The sequence below is a fragment of the Diuraphis noxia genome, unplaced genomic scaffold (genome assembly GCF_037042655.1).
Source record: "Diuraphis noxia isolate RWA-SAM2 unplaced genomic scaffold, SU_Dnox_SAM2 contig0001, whole genome shotgun sequence".
Lineage (NCBI taxonomy): Eukaryota > Metazoa > Arthropoda > Insecta > Hemiptera > Aphididae > Diuraphis > Diuraphis noxia.
In genome coordinates, this window is record NW_028301711.1 from 52,239,580 (window position 1) to 52,257,632 (window position 18,053).

The following is an 18,053-nucleotide window of genomic DNA, read 5'->3' on the forward strand; positions in this document are numbered from 1 at the left end:
ATCGGAGATCGCGGAGTAGATCAGATTGTCTCGAAAATCAGAAATGGAAGACCTCCAAACTGGATGATGGCCATTAAAATTTCCACCCATAATGGACGAACGACTAATGAGAGAATATATTAATGATAAGTTTCAGAAGAAAGGTTGGACGATGGAGGGATATATATTGACCATAAATCAAGACTTTTGTCGTTGATCGTGATCCCTAACCTATTGAATCGATAGAGTGATATTCAAACATGTACCTACTTAATATTATCGTTAGGAGTTTGAAATTAATGGATTGATGTGTGGTGATGGTAACCTCACCATATCCATCTAATCCATCTTGGCGGGTAACGTAGTTATTAGGAATAAATATGAGAGAGTTCGGGAAAAGCCATATTTTAAATAGAAGAGCGCATTGACTTTTCTGTCAACATAAAAGAAAAATTATTATGACGTGCTTTAAAACTACGACAGTTCCATAGTAAAATCAAAAACTTGTTCAAATGATCATTGATTTTTCTGCGATCCATTCTGTATGGAAGATAATTAATTAATAACATGAGACTCAATTATATTACTAAGAGAAGAAGTTGAAGAAAAATATGCTGTGTTATTAATTAATATATGAGTAAGCTAATTGAGATGATACAAGAGGCAAGAGATGATATCAAAAAGTACTTAGGTAAAGCATAAGTATACTAGGACTTATATATTTTATATAGGTACTATTTGGGGCGGGGAAATCCTTAGAGACAGGAGCTAGGCGAGAAAATTGTTTAGATGAAGGAATACAGTTATTTTTCTTAAGAGAAAAATTATGATTATGACTTTTTTTGTTTTTAACCTTACATGAGATTCTGCAATATTGGGAAAGTCTCATCTAAACTAACAATGTCGTTATTGCTCGATTGTTTTACATCATTATATTTAAGTCTAGCAACAACATAAGACAAATTAGAAGATTTATTAACAATATTATTTTTAATAATGAACACCGTATCCTTATAGGACACATTTTTCAGTGGCCATAATCATCTTTATGATTTTTTGATGAGACCATTCCGTACATTACCGACCAGTAGCTATATATATATGTCAGGGCTTTTACAGAGGAAAAAAGACGGGTCTCTTGGGTTGTCTCTTTAGTGGGGCAGTTGGAAAAAGAGCGATCGGGTAAGCCACAATATAAGCAGTTTGCTTTGCCACGACAAAATTCAGCAGTGTAATCATAACGGATACAATTTTGAAATATTACCGGAGATCGGATGCTGGGTGAAACATTAAATAGTACCTTATAAATTGAGACTTTTTCTGGGGGCTTTGGGGAGAGAAACTTCAACTTTACCATTTAGTTGGTGAGGCAGGATTTTACCATTTGTGCTGGTTGAGATGCAAGGGAGGCTGACCACTTGCACCGTTAAGTCTAAACCTTCCCAGAAATCTTTAGGAAATTAAATATCGAAATTTATTACCCCGAATGAATAACTAAGTGTAGACGGTATGTATGCTTGCAAACCCATACTAACTCTACCGATGATGAGCAGATATTGACGGAGATAGTAGAGTCGAACGCAACTTTTATCCTTACACCAATTGGATCAATACGCAAAATACCATTGAATTTATTTAAAAAAAATTTGCAACTTTCATAGGGTGTAGCTTTTCAATATTGTTTTTATCCAAAATTGCTTCTATTATAATAATATATGGACACCGGTAAATTTGTCAGAAAATTTACTTAAGTTAGAATCGTGACTTTATGAATTAAATTGTTCCGAGAAAGCGTGTGAAGGATTTGAATGGTTTGATATTATGTTGGTATTCATAGTAATATAGACGTACGTTGCACCAGGTATGTACCTGGTATTCCACGCCTGGAATAATTGGCCTATTAAAAAATGTTGACTTTTTATTTCATCAATAATTAGCACGCAATTAGCATGCACGACATTGGTGTCTCCGGAATAGTAAAAATCAACGGGCGGTGCTGGTGAAACATTTCGCCAACACCACTCGACTAAAAAAAGCAATTTTTTATATTTTTATATAACCTTCATTTAGCACGAATTTGTACAACTATCGCCGAAATTCGCACGATCGTCACATCCATGCCAAATCTCCAGTAATTTATTGTAATTCAAATTATAAAAAATCAAACTTAAATAAAAACCACAAGTGGAATATAAAATCTATATTTAATAAAAAAAAGTTACAATAATAGCAGAATTTTTCAGAAACCTCACAACAATGTTCAAATGGACTTACTGGACACTTGTTGGACCCCACTTTTTAAGTGAACCACCATATACATATTTTGTACTGCCAACTTCATACCTATAGCAATACATTTTTATTGAAACCGTTCAAAAACCTTCCAACAATGTTCAAAAGGACTTGTTGAACATTGTTGGAATTTGTTGCAGCCTACCCTCCTCCCACCATTTAGTTATTCAGTCATTAAAAAAAAATTTATAAATTCTCACCAAATTTTATTTAAAAAAATGAATTGATTAAATAATCAATATTTGATAAGAAATCAAAAATGTTGTAAAAAAACACTGTAATCATAAAAAATGAAGCTAAAAAAATAATATATTTAGTAAAAAATTTAAAGTGTTTTTTTAAAATATTTTTGATTCCTTATCAAATATTGATTTTTTATTGAATTAATATAATATCAAATACATTTTTTTATCAAATATAAATTTTTTTATTTAATATATATTTTTTTAGCATTTTTTATAAAAATAGAATATTTTTTATTCATCTTTAACTTTCAATATATACCTTATAAAAATTAACTGATTAAAAAATCAATATTTGATAAGAAATCAAAAATGTTGTAAAAAACTGTTATGAAAAAAAATGAAACTAAATAAAGAATTTAAAAAAAATATATTTAATTTTTTTATTGAATATTTTTTTTTTTAAATTTGCATTACACATCGGCTTGCAAATTGCAAAATTAGTCATGCAAATTTATGCTAATTGCGTGCTAATTATTGATGAAATAAGTTAAAAATGTTTAATGGGCGGTGCTGGTGCAACGTACGTGTAATATAGTCATTAGCGACTATCTATTTAATTATAATATCTATTTGCTAACTATCTACCATTCTAATTGCAGGAGTTATTGCATGAATTATCTATATCCATATCGACGGAGTGGAGGTCGGCTGAAATATTCGGAATGATATCCTACCCTTATTATTAATGTGTACCATATTAGAATCATTAAATTGAAATTGTGTACCTGGAGGTAGTTGAAGTTGAGAATTTTTGACGATAATGAGTTGAAAATTCGGCGAAATCGGTGTTGAAGGAGTACTATTCGACAACTTGTTATTTTTTTGGATTTTTGGAGGTTAACTTGAGTTTGAAATTTGGGATGTTAGGCTTATCGCCTGCTCCACCCGAAGTGGACGACAAGCGTTACACGACAGAGAATATACACAACTTAATTAGGTAGTGTTATCCTGAAAATACCGGTATAATTACTAATGTACAGATAGATAACGAAAACGATACTGTCACGCACAGAAGAACGCTACAACGGTTGAAACTGAATTGGTATTTAGGGGTATTCCTCTATAAAAGTAGTGAAAATGTCCCCGTTTCCGAAAAAATTTCCTCTTGTTAGAGTTGTCTGTTTAATGGACGTATCACTATAATTTCACTTATTAGCCTAATTCTTGAGAAAGGTTATATTCATTATCTAACATCACGTTATGAACCTTAGAAACAGAGCAAAAGACAAAATGTCATGTGGCCATGTTAATTATTATGGCGTTGGTTTTATTTATTTATTTATTTTAAGTGATTGCCATTGGTTATATCATATAGATTTTAATAGTAATAATAGGCATAATTTTAGACGTAAATCTCTAATCTCATAAGCTAACTACTGATACACTGTTTATAATCGAAAATGTGCGGATAGTTTTATTGTTATAGCCATTTATAGTTAGTCGTAAGTTTATCTCGAGACCTACCCAAGGTTTTTTTTTTATAGAAGCAATAAATCTAGGAATGTTGTCAATGACAAATGAGAGAGTTACCCAACAGTAGTGTAGACATGATTTCTGATAATAATTCATATAATGTATTTTCATAAATGAAAATAAGGGCTAATAATTCAGTTGATAGACCTTTTATTCTAGGAAACAAAAAAATTAAAAATAACAAAGGACAATTAAATGTTTAATCTGCAAGAGTATTTTTTAATTATAAGTATGTAAAACTATATTTTTAAAAGTGAATTTTTTTACATGAAAAAAAAATAAAAAAAAAACTTACAGCTATTAATACATAAGAACATATTAATTTATCCATAAACATAAACTGCAGCAATTTCAAACATTACAAATAATAAATTTGAAGTATATATTTGGTTGACTCACCATAATAACGATAGAAAATAATGACATTTTAAATAATGAATAATAACTGAAATCCTTTATTTTATGTTTATAGCTACTCTAATTTCAAAGTTCTAATTTTATTTTATCCAACATTTATGAATATAGATAAATCATAGGTTTATTTTCAAGTTCAGTAATTGCATTTAATACAGTTTATGGGTGTGCATATATTTTATATAGTAATTTTCTTTGAAATTAATTTAAGAAAAACCTCAATTCAAAATATGGCATCAAATCAAATAAAATTAATAAATAATTATTTTTTTGTATTTATTAATTAGTTGACAACAATCTCTAAGGATTTTCAAGACAATGTTTCATATAAAAAATATATAACAAACAAAATATCATGATTTTCCTTAAAATATAAATTTTAAAATTTGTACCAAATTCCTATTTAAATATTAAACTATCTCATACATAATGAATACTTACAAAATTAGACATAGATGGAGATTTAAATTTTATTATTTAATTTTTTGGATTTTTGAAAGTATCCATCTCATATATCAGATTTTTCTAGTCTTGATATTTATAAAGGTAATTCACTAGATTCCATAGCAACATTTTTAGAAGCCTTAGCTTTCTCTAATTTTTCAATTTGAGATTCCAAAATATTATTCTGTCGCTTTAGATTATCAATGTCTTGCTGGTGACTTAAATTTTTGCGCTTCATATATTGTATGTAATCAGCTGATTTTTGTAATATCTGTGCACGGCTAACAACTTTTACACCTCGTAGTGATGGAACTGAATCTCTAAGACTTGAAAAGCTGTCTTTGATATGGTCACGTCTTTTGCGTTCCAAAGCATTATGGTGAGCACGCCTTTCTGCAGTGTCCAGATCAATGTCACTATAATTACCACTCATCTTAAGTCTATATATTTTTTTTTAATCTAAATAAAAAAAATCCTAATTAATATGAAAATATTTAATGTATTAATGAACAGCATTTTGTAAAAAATCTATACTCAAAATGTTTATTTTATGAAGGGAAGGAAAAAATATTGCATCAAATAATCTCTAACAAAAAGAATACAATAAATTATTGTGTTATTCAACAACATAATAGTTAAAATCAAGAGAATGTAATATTACTTAATTTTGAGATCACAGTGGTGCCAAACTTGGAGTTCAAGCCTGATCACGACCAGACCAAATTTTTAGGGTTGGTGGTTATGGTATACGAGTAAAAAATTAATTAATCCTATAAATTATAAATTACTGACAATGTTTAATAATAATTATTATTTAAATTTTAAATAGGTACCTAAATTATATTGGAGAAAAAATGTGCAAATTAATGTTATTTTAACCAATGTAATACACTATTTAAATATAGTTAACAGAACATAGTATACAGGTGGGGATTTTTTGTTTGAACAAAATTATCTAAAGAAAAATAAATGGAATAATAAACTTAATTATAGAATAGACATATTATCTATGTATTTCATTGTCATACTATGCATGCAATAGTGTAATAAAACTATATACTATACTGACATACAACTAGACATACAGTGGCGGCGCGAATAGCTATTTTATGAGGCGGCCGCCTCATACAAAAGTGAGGGTGGGTATCCCAATGACTCCAGGACCTATAGGGCTAGTTTATAATTTACACTCACATAGTCACATAATCACATACCACAAAAATACTAGGGTAAATATTAGGTAATCTTCGTTACATTATCGAGATATGGATTTATTAGGTACTTTTGCCTCATGAAATAAAATAATTCACGCCGCCACTGTAGGGTGCCTTGCTATATTTAATTTATACAAGCAAATCAGGAAAACATTTATTTTAGAATACAGAAAATGTTAAACTGTAATTAATATGAAAATAGCATGTTGTCAATATAATTATCATTACAGGTATTCATTACAATTTGCCTACATCGTAATTCGTAATAACTTGTTTTTGTTGCATAGTTTACCATGTAATGGTTTATTTTAGTTGACTTCAAATTTTAAATGTCAATGTTGTTTAATTACCTAAAATCTAACATATCAATCTCTCTTAGTCTAATTGTGTGTCACTTATATAAACTGTTGCAGTAATTTATTATATCATTAGTTATGTACGAGATTATTAATGTATTGAGTTAATGTGAATTGTGAAGTGTTTCATACTTGTAAGCTATTTTAGTTGTTCATATTATGCATAATATTTTAAAATAGGTCCCTTTTCAAAAAAATGTTTTGGTGAAAGGGTGGTTATTAGTCTTAATATTATCAATATATGAGTACTTAACTGTCAAATATTATATTAGAAAAATAGTGAAAATTGCGAATACATTTTTTTTGCATGGTAGAAATCTATGGGTGGCCAATTAGAAATTCTGCCAAAATAGGCGTTTGAACTATGATTTTCTGCCTACTTCTGGACATATAGCGCCACTAGCAAAAAAAAAAAAAACTATTATAATTTTATACATTTTTCAAAACATATAAAAGATGAGTACTAACTAAAGGATATCATACAAAATCAGGGGTGTTTGGTCAATAACACAATATACAGCATGCCCCACAAATATCTTAATTTGTACCTTAGATTGAAATATGGTTTGCTTTAGTAGTTAGTGGGTACAAAAATAAACATTTTGCTAAATGTATTGATTTTACAATGATGTGTTTTTTTGTGTCTCTGTACAGCATAACTAGTCGAAATAATCATTCTATTTTAAACTTTGGGGGTGGTTTCTGATGTAAAAGTGAATATCCTTGGTGCATTATACAGGTCAAAAGTAAACATTTTCCAACAATTTTCAAAAAAATCTAGAAAACAAAAAAAAAAAAATGACAGAAAAACGGGAATTTTTATGCAATATCAGTTTTCGACCAACTCGATTTTTTTATATGGTTGTAAATGATGCGTACATTTTTTAAAGTTTATATTTTATTATTATAGTAGGTACCTATGTAATATTCTTAATTATATAATTCCTAATTATAAACTACCTACTAGATTCTTTCAATATATGTATGTTTGATAATATTTTTTTACAATAATAATAAAAAAAAAAAAAACATTAAATATCTACTTAAGTATAAATAAATAAATTTATTTAACATTAGGTTTCCTTGAGTTTTAAAAAATAATATCAATAGATGAAATATTAATATTTATGGCCGAGTTGTATGATATTTTGCTATATTTTTATAATCATAATTCATAATAAATTTAACAATAACACAAATTGGTCTGTGTGTGTGTGTTATTAGCCAGTATTATAATAGTGAGTGCAGCATTAGTCTTATAGTCGCTTATAGTCTTGTTTACCAACATTGTCTATAAAAAAAGTTACATAGGTGTATCTAAACTACAGATTAGGTTTAAAAAAATAAATTTTTTTTCAGTGGGGGGAGGGGAGAGAGGGCTAAAAATATGTTACCACAGTACAAGAAATACTGTGCCGTGTACAGTATAAAGTTCCACTTTCTCCCACCAAAAAAAAAAAAAAAAAAATTATGACGGTAATAATGAAATATTGTGCCACAGTAACGTATCAAGCTCACAGCATAATATTATGTGTCTTCCGACTGCCATTGGCATTAAAACACGCAAGTACAAAACGAAAGAAAAATGCATCAAATACTTACATCAGTATAATTTTCACAGACGAAGACTAGAAGTCGAAGGATACTTTTTGTGAAGTGAAAATCTTGTGGTGTATGCGGTTCACGTTTTTTGAAAACTGAAACGAAGAGAAATAATTGAATTTATTCGGCTTGTTACTTGTTAGTATATTATAAAAATATCAAATCAAATCGCATTTGATATTAATAAGCTATGTTCTTATCATAACATCGCCATACCACGATGTAAAGAAGGTGTATGGTGATAACATTTCGCTTGTCCGGGGGAAAAAAAGGCCTCTGTTTCGATGACAATATTGTTATTTAATATTTAAAATTTAAATACTGTCTACAGGAACACCACATGCTTCGAAGACCGGTTGTTTCAATGATGTCCATTATATTAACGTTTGTACATTAAATTTTAGTGAATAAATAAATAACTATTGTTTGAAAAATACCGGTGTGTGCCCATGTATATTTATTGTCTTATTGGTAATTATATCGATAGCTTATTTTGTTCATACCTATTGCATCAATTGAATCGACTTACCGATTTAACTTCGAATTTATTATTTAAATTAACTTATCGATAAACTTTATCGATTTATGAAATATTTTATTCAATTGCTTATTAGTCGACAATTAATAACTATATCAATATAAATTATAGAATATAACGATACAAATCACAGTAAAAGTAATCATTTCTGTACATCTACTTCTTGTCTAAAAAAAATTCAAAACTATTTATATTTACCTTTCAACTTTATTTATTACTAACTGATACAGTGCTATCCGTTGCCTGCTTATAATTCAAACTCTATATGACTCAAAATTTGTGTACAAACTTCATATAAACATTCATTATTTAATACCTGGTGTAGTGACGTTCAAAAATTCCTGTGAATTTAACCCATCTTAATCTTCATTAAAGATTTCTAACCCAGTCATAAACAACACAAATCTAAAATTATATTTAATCATTCTAATTATTTTTCCCCCAAATTTTTAGCTTGTATTGATAAACAATTTTTCAAAACAAAATTAGGTACGTAATAACCTATTGTTGATTTCTTATTCATCTAATTTAAACTAAATATTGTAAATAACCAATAGCAACCCTATAATGAACAAAAATATATCACTATTTATTGTTATTGTTATTTCTATTAATTCATGTATTTAATCTCAAATGTGTATTGAAAAAATTAAAGGCCACTTACTACTTAGGTATCAAGTTAAAATATACCTAATGTATTGATCCTATTGGTATACTGTAGCTTCCTGTTGGTATTTTTTTTTTTTTAATCTGTTACGTAGTTTCAGGGATTACTGTGAACAAAGTATTTTTCTTAGTTAGATTATATTTACATCTTATTCAAAACTTATCTAATATTTGAAGGTAGCTTCTCTTATGAATACTCAAATATGTTTAAAATATATAAAACTCTACAATAATAATAATAACCTAAATAAGTACCTAAATATAATGATAAACATGATTTTAGTCCTGAATTTGATTTTTGTTTTTATGAAGATGAATTCAAATATTTAAGAAGTTTCCGAGAAATTTATAGTATACATTTGGGTTTCAAAATTGGATTTTTACGTTTTGTAATCTTGTGTACTACTCCTCCTGGCACTTAAATTTCAAAATGTGTCTTTTATTTAGTTTTTAGTAATGTTATTATATATAATTATAACAGTTTTATACAAACAGGATAACTAATTTAACAATAAAATAGTAAGCCAGAAAAATACAAAAAAATTTAAAAACATCTGTTATCTTAAAAATTTTATGATAAAACCAGCTTCTAGGATAAAAAAGTGTCATTTCATCATCTTATTTAAAATGAAATGCACAAATATAATCCTTACGTTACATTTTTCAAAAATGTGCTCATGAAATCTTTCTTTCCCAAATGTTTAACAGTTAAATAGTTATTCTTAGATACCAATTTTATTAAATAATGATTACTAGTACAAAATGCATTAGTGTATGGTAGTGTATTATTTGTTATTTGTTAAGTGTTTTTACTTTATTTTTATTATTATGCACTTATCACTTATCATAAATGATAAATAGTTATTATAATACAATTTATAGTTTTTACCCAAGGTAAATATTAACCCTTATTGTTTTTACATATAAATATATATATATATTTGATTTTGTTTTATCTAGTCCAATTATTTTTTTCTTTTTACTGAGGATAAATTATATTGTGCCGAATTCAGTCAATTATGTATTTACTTTTTATTAATTAGTGAGTTTTTAAAAATTAAATATTTGTATTAAAATAATTTTGATTTACTATTGATTGCGTTATTGATCATAATTTATGATTTAGTTACGTAAATATATTCCCAAAAATATATTAAATTATTTGACCAAGGCTTGGTAAGTATAGTCTTAACTCATTCACTTAAGTTAATATAGAAATATATAAGTTAAATTTAAAATTTATAATTTCAAGTTTATTTTTTATTTAACTTGTAAAAATGAGAAATGGATTAGAAAAAAGTAACTTAATTTAGCTAAAAATCAATTACTTTATTTTCATATAACATTTAGAATTATAACTTTTTTTAAGCTGAATGTAAAGCATAGTAATATAAAATATTTTAAGGTCTTATAATTAAAAAAAAAAAAAAATTAGATTATTATTAAAATGAATTGCTGCAAGTACTTTAATGTTTTAATTAATGATGAATTCAAACAAAATAATTTTTATTACCTAATAGTTAACAACTTTTTGTTACTTAAGTGAAGAATTTATTGAAATTTCTATTTAAAACTTTTTTAAATTCAGTTTAAGTTTAAATAATCAGTTCAAATTCAATTGTTATTGTATTTTATTCAAATTAAACTTTGAATACATTTTCAGTTATAAGAGTAATTTTTTTAATCAATGGCTAAACTTTGTACAGAATATTTTTTAGATTTATACTATGTCTCTAAAATACATAATTTTTTTGGGCCGACAAAAATTATATTTACGAGTATTTACCTGAAGCATTCATACAACATTGCTGTTTTATTATAGACTACACTGAAATTAAGGCTCACCAGATTTTAGGCCACGTGTGCAGTAATTTAAGATAACGCCACCAGCCTCACTTCCTCTGGATGATTCCCAAGTGAACACAGCGAATACCGATGTTAGAGAATATCTATAAGTTAGGTTTGAAATTACACATGTATATATTAGGATGACATAATATATAGTTATTCGGGGATACAATAGATATTAGATGATGACCTGGAATTCGGGTCCTTGCTTTGTCGTGAGCTGATCTGCCGTTTCAATGCTGAGCTGCTGGTGTGGCTGATATGCCACGTCCTGAGTACCAAAAAGGACAAGAAGGTGATGAAAACGGATCAAGAACGCAAGGCGTAACGTTTGATATGAATTGCCAAGACTTTTAACAAGTGTGTAATTAACGTGGTTTATGAATTACATTGAGAATTGAGGTTATTGACAATACGAACAACAGTCGACATCAACAAAACCGGGAAAAAGAATAATGACCACAGGGTGATGTGCGCAGGGACGCACACAACAGTCGTACCGGCGGCCTAACACTTAATAGTCTTGCCAACAACCAGCAGTGCTGGTAATATCACACGCTACAGTGACAGCGGGGTGTGTGTAGACACTGCGTGTATTGGCCAAATTGGGTGATCGTGGCCTTGAACCTTGAACACGGTCTCTACTCTTTAGGAAAGTGTGACATACGCTATCAAACATGGATGACTACGAATTGGTTCCCGGGTTGTATACAGGTAACGTATGAATTGGTTTCCGCAAGCTTTCATGATAATATACATTATACAACCTTGTTAAATTAACTTTTCAAATTATTATATGACTGTCTAGAATTCAAATAATTTCGAATAGTTCAAACACTATCTGAATACCTAGGTATGGTTAAAAATATCGCTCAGTATAATATATTAATATATACATAATATACGCTACATACGTATTTGTCAATAATAATAATTGTGCTTGAAATAAATAAGTTATAATAATGTAAATAATTATTATACTTATTATTACCCACCCACCCACCCACCTGACCCACCCAAAAATAGTTCTGGGGAATTTTCCCCAGTTCATACCCGTGTTCGGCGCCACATTATGTAATAATAAGTCATAAAAGGTAAATAATATTAGAAAAAAATTGGTGTGGTAAGAATTTACAACGCACACTTTTAACGAACTGTAAATTTGATATTTGGCCCTCTTTCAATTTTTTAATATTTTCATCAATAAACTTTTCCTTTTCAGAAATTGTTTTTGACTTTAATTTAAGTGAGCTTCTTTGCTTTATATATGTTTCGCATCGTACCGCTTTTAATTGTTCAGTCAATAAAAAAATATTTGGGTAGGCAGAATAAAATCTAGAATTCAGTTTTCAATGAAACAATTTATTGTATCTGTGCTAAATCGGGTTCACCGATGATAACTGGTAACCATCGACTACGTCTTTTATCATGAACATAATATAGAATTTGGCGTTTAACGGGCAATTAAGTGCACGGATCAACCAGTTTCTATATAACGTAAATCTTTCCTACATATTTTAATAGTTATTCTGCTATTCGAGGTGGAGACGAATCTGTTCAAAGATCATCAACATCGGTACAGCCATTCTTGAGTTATAAATGGTATAACTAATCCGACTTAGGGTTATATATGCATAAAATATATATACAAGACTCGTTTACTAAAAGGTGGTTGTACTAACATTGTATGTGATGACTGCAGACAGGTGGAAGCAACGCGAAAACTTTAATGACATCGACAATATAGGTTTCTAAGTTTCTCAAAAATAATATTACATAATATTTTAAGTTTCACGATTCGGTATCCCTAACTAGGTTACTGCGGTTTATAGTTGCGTCTTTACCAGATTTAACTTACGGTCAGATTTTATGTGAGCGTCCAAAAACTTATTCCCAAATTTACAGCTCATGGTTGTCATTTATTATCATGGTATACTATTTTGTGCACCACAGTGCTTAATAATAGATCACAACTAACCCATAAAAAAGTATAAAGTAATATAACTAAATGAGTGTTAAGTGCGCATAATTAAAAATTGAACGTCAATAGCAAAAACTATAATGAGGAAAATGTTTCAACATATCAAATTTATTCTGGACACGATATACATAAATACATATGTACCATACATGGTAAGAACATTTCTCATGTTACGTTTAAAGTTGTTGGTTGTTGTCTTTCGCTGGTGGCTTACTAACCACGGCCAAGTAACAGAACGCTCCACACTTAGGTACAGGTTGTGCAGCCAAAAAGGCACCGCCGTCAGGGGATTGTCTGTACAACATGGGCTTTTCAGTCTCTTCACTGGATAAATCACACTCCCAGGCACCAGCGCCTTTCTTTCCGTCCTTGCCACTAGCGCTAGGCGAGCTGCCCGTCAACAGGTATGTCAGATTGCTGAGCGGCAACGACGGCGGATATTGGTTGAACGGTGCTGGGATCTCACCCTCCTGGACAGCTGTCACCAAGTGGAACATGAAATCATTTCGGAGTTTCATCTCAGCGACTGTTTTATTGCTCGCCAACAGTTTGTGCACCCATCGGTTTACGTTGTGTTTTTCTGTAATGAAAAAACAGTTATTATGAAGGAATGGTAAATGGTGATATATATTACATAGCAACTACATACTTCAGTATGCAAAAGAAGTGGCATCATCGTACAATAAATCATGGTTATATACATAGGTGTTATAGCTTGACGAAATAGTAAATACAAAAAAATGAATAAAGATATTAAACTGAGACGGTGGAAGTGTTTGTGTTCCGGATGGTAACATTTTTAAAATCTACTAAAATGGACATTTTATGTCCTATACGATGCAGAGGCAAAGAGGGATCCATATAACGTAAGGGACTCCATATATTAAAATTGTTTTTATTATCATGTTTGTATTATTATGATTCCATGACATTTCACCATATATTTTTTATGCCCTTGTTATAATTTATATTATTCCTTTTTTGTTGGTGAAACCTCAAACAATTATTTTATTTAAATAACAACCCCTTTAGCTTCTCAAAATTAGATTTTTTTTGAAGGCGCAATGGTATTATTCGTCTATAAAGACCAAGAGTAACATTTCGTAGTTCATACCTATCTTTGTCCAAACTAAATTATAACTATAGTCTATAGTAGCTTACCTATGACAAATACTTATTATCAATTGTCAAATTAATTCCCCCCCCCCCCACTGGGCCCACTGTCATACCCGCTCACAGATATTTAGCGACGCTTAGCCATATCCTAGCTGATTTGCACGCATTCAGGGATAAAGAAAATAGCTATTGTATTTTTTCACATGCGGGCAACGCAATGAGTGAGAACAGTATGATTGGAATGAAATCGCGAGGTACTCGCCCGCACTAGCTAGGACATTATCTTAAGAAAATATTCTTTTATGTTACCATAAGAGGTACTGATAAAACAAAAACATTTTTCGTGCTAATAAGTATCTACCTAAACTTACTATTTTGATATAGCCTCAAGCTCAACTATACTCTATTCCAAATAAGTCAGGAAAAACGATAACGCGTCCGGTTTCGCGCAGGTGTGTCACGTGATATACCATATGTATATGTGTCGTCGACGAGTGCCGATAACTATAGCCAGTTATAGCGGACCTGCTTGTACGATTTTTTACAGACTTATTTGGGATAGTGTAAAGTCATATAACAATAATTTATTCTGTGGTCAATAGTCGTACTATCAAGTAAACTTTAAACGTTTTCATAATAAATTACAATATTATATTTCATAACTTATAAGGTTCATCATCGTATTCCGTATGCATATTGTTAATCTTAATTTCTGAGGAACTAACTTACTAATTTGGTGTCAATACAAAGAAAATTGTTTAAAAAAAAAGGTATTTTAATATTGCGATATTATTAATTAGTTGCATTAATGTTAAATAAGTTATCCCTGAAATATTTAATTTTGACGCGCAAATCGTTATTATTCATTTTTCATATTTACTAAGCTTTTGTAACTAAAATTAAAATGTGTGTTTTCTTCCGATCTGTATTTGATAACTATACCTCAAACTACATCCCCACTCAACATTAATGAAAATATATTTTGTGATTTTGGTGACATAGACATTGGCGTCACTGAGTCCTCCTCATGATGTAATAAATTTTACAATTAAATTTTAAAATATTGTTCGTGTAATAAGTTCAAAAAATATTATAATTTTTTTAAGGACGTCCTTAAGTTCTTCACAATTTTTGCGTACTGTCACTGATACCGAATACGGTAATTTAACCAATATTGCCCTATTTATAGCTAATTTATTTTTATACATATACACAATAGTTATGAACTTATAACTTAACCCTATAGGTTGTGTGGCTTCAAGATCCTAGCGTATGAATTTTTGGGCGGTCATAGTTTCCGACAAAAAACTCGATTTTCGTTTCCACCAATCATCGTTTCCGTCAAAACGAAAAAGGTTAGTTTTTCATTTCCGCCAAATCTATTTCTACCTATATTATTGAGCTGAAGTTTGAGAATCCCTGGTCTATCTGTAGTTATTTTTCAACTGCTATTGTAAAAATATGTTAGGAGCCGTGTATTTAATTTTCAAATCTTAGATATAAAAGGAAAATGTTTTATGAATTTTTAACATCAAATAATTTACGAATTTTCGTGATTTTTACGTATATTGTCAAAATTCAAACTTTGAATGCTTATAAAAAAAAATTGTGACTATATATTTCTTTTATTTTTCAATTGCTATTGTAAAAATATGTTAGGTGCCCAATAAATTCGTAAAAATACTATTCGTCATTTTTTTTACAAAATGTTAACATTCACCAAAAACAGATAGTGCATATCAAAATTTACCAGTGAATGTCTACATCTAAGAAGAAATTTCGGTGAATGTCAACATTCACCAAATGTCGACGCTCGCCTTAACATATATATATATTGTATTCACCCTGTGCTGTTTTCAAATTCTGCATCGACGTCTTCAACAGAAACAAATTGTAGTTCATGTCGTAATTAAGTTCAGCTGAGTCTCCTAATTTCTTTGCCATTTTATATGATATTATTTAATGAGTTTTTAAAGATGTGTTAAATTTTTAAAAATTAGCTATGAATGAATGGATTTTAAAAATGTCTTTTCTACTAGACTGCTGTCAAACTAAGATGTTTGTTAAGCACTGTTACCTGGCAATTACAACTAGACTTATAGTTTTAAATTGTTTATAATGAAAGTTTGTTTATAACAATATAGCCAATTAAAACAATATTTAGTTATCTATATAAATATATATCTTGTGTCTCGGTCTTCTCAGGCTTTTCCAACTTACACAGTAAGAAAACGGTAATACATTGGTGTTCCTCGTTCTGTTTCCTGTGATATATAATTCAGGATCAAAGGAACGGATTATTTGACACTTGAGAGTAGTTTTGTCTTGACAATTCGTAGGCTAATATCTGGTAGCATCTTACCATTGTTGAACGTTGAGCGAGAAGATTAGAGACTTCATCATTTGTTGGAAAGATCATTTTTAAGGATTTTAAGAATATTTTCAATTTTTAGTGATTAAGAGGTTTGAATAGTAAGAATAATTTCCATTAAGTCACTTTTGGAAGAAGATGCAATAGAAACAGGCTGCTGTCGAGCAGACATAATCTGGCTTCGAGTGTGGAGCTTCAAAGTAGAAGAAGAAATGACAGTCTTGGTATCTGGAAGTTCTGTATTTTTATTTTTATTTGCTGTTATGTTAGTAATTTTCCAACAAACTAACCAGTAAAGTCTTTTGGAAAAACATAAGGATAGTAGATAATATGCCAGAAGCCGCAAAACGACAACTGTTAAAAGATTCCCGAATGATTGATATTGAACCTTTTATGACTATTGTTTTTAATGGGTTACTTAACTCTACTCAACTATTCACTTCGCCATCTCGTGATGTAAGTGAATTAACTGTCAATCATAGTCCGCTGAAAAAATTATCTTACAAATTATATCGTAGAATAGCTTTTTAACTCAGTTAATGACAATAATATAACAAAGTTCTGAGCAGTCAGGTTTATTTTTAAGTCGTTAGATGCTTTCAGTGGAGTAGTTAGGATTGTGAAATGAAAATTGAGGGTTAAACACCCCTTTCCACTATACCACTAGATGCATTGATTCAGATCCTGAACGAATATTCTTCTAGGATACTCCTGTTGAAATAGTCAAATCGTTTTTGATGAATGTTTCTTGCTACAATTAGTATGCACAGAAATTTTTGTTGCTTTCTCTGGAAAAGCAACTATTTTGTTGAATGGTGGAAAGGAAGCTCCTCCTGCTTTTTCCCCACTGAACTAAATACATGGAACGCGTATTATGTATAATTCTCATACATGTAAAACGGTCCTATATGCGAGCCGCCATTTGCATTCCGTTTTGATTTTTCACATTAATTGTAACCAACTTCAACTATTGATAAAAACAGTATATTCTGGTTTCGGAGATAACATATAATTTGTATAAAATCATAATAAATAATTAACAACTATTATTCATTTTATTTTATTTTAAACTTGTTTTAATTCTTAATTTATTATTCTCATGATTTACTACCCAAGTCTTTATGATTACTTACCTATTACTAGGGCTAGGATTTATATGCATTTGCATGTTTTTTTCCTTTAGTCCAAATTGATTGGTTGTCAGATTTGTTCACGATTTGGCTTATTCTCGTTTAAATCGGACCAATTTTTTTTTGCATATTTTGGACATAATGCATATAATTGCATATTCATAATTTTTTTTAGAATTTGATATTTTTTAACTAACATTTTTAAATTTTTATAAGTTATTGTTAATTTTAAATGGTAATTCACGAAACCGACAGTTTTTGGTTTATCCGTTGAATTTTTGTAAATATATAGCATAAATACTACCTATTTTATCTTAGGTCAGATAATATCCGTTTGATACCTTATCGTTGGTCGGACGACCGGTAGAATTACTTACACATTGT

General features: G+C 29.4%; 2 protein-coding genes and 1 pseudogene across 2 annotated transcripts; all 3 read right to left on the reverse strand.

Moving 5' to 3' along the window:
- Positions 1-495: 495 nt before the first annotated feature.
- LOC149060884 (uncharacterized) lies at positions 496-3,420 on the reverse strand (annotated as a pseudogene).
- A 1,243-nt stretch (positions 3,421-4,663) lies between these two features.
- Positions 4,664-8,164, reverse strand: LOC107168576 (protein max-like). The gene is made up of 2 exons (XM_015518038.2): positions 8,020-8,164; positions 4,664-5,306 (listed from the first exon to the last, which is right to left on the reverse strand). Exon 2 carries the CDS (start codon positions 5,278-5,280, stop codon positions 4,942-4,944), a length of 339 nt encoding a protein of 112 aa, XP_015373524.1. The 5' UTR covers positions 5,281-5,306; positions 8,020-8,164; the 3' UTR covers positions 4,664-4,941.
- A 5,064-nt stretch (positions 8,165-13,228) lies between these two features.
- On the reverse strand, positions 13,229-16,112 carry LOC107168572 (uncharacterized). Its single transcript, XM_015518035.1, has 2 exons — positions 16,013-16,112; positions 13,229-13,632 (listed from the first exon to the last, which is right to left on the reverse strand). The coding sequence occupies exons 1-2, from the start codon at positions 16,110-16,112 to the stop codon at positions 13,229-13,231; spliced, it is 504 nt and encodes a 167-aa protein (XP_015373521.1).
- Positions 16,113-18,053: the final 1,941 nt, after the last annotated feature.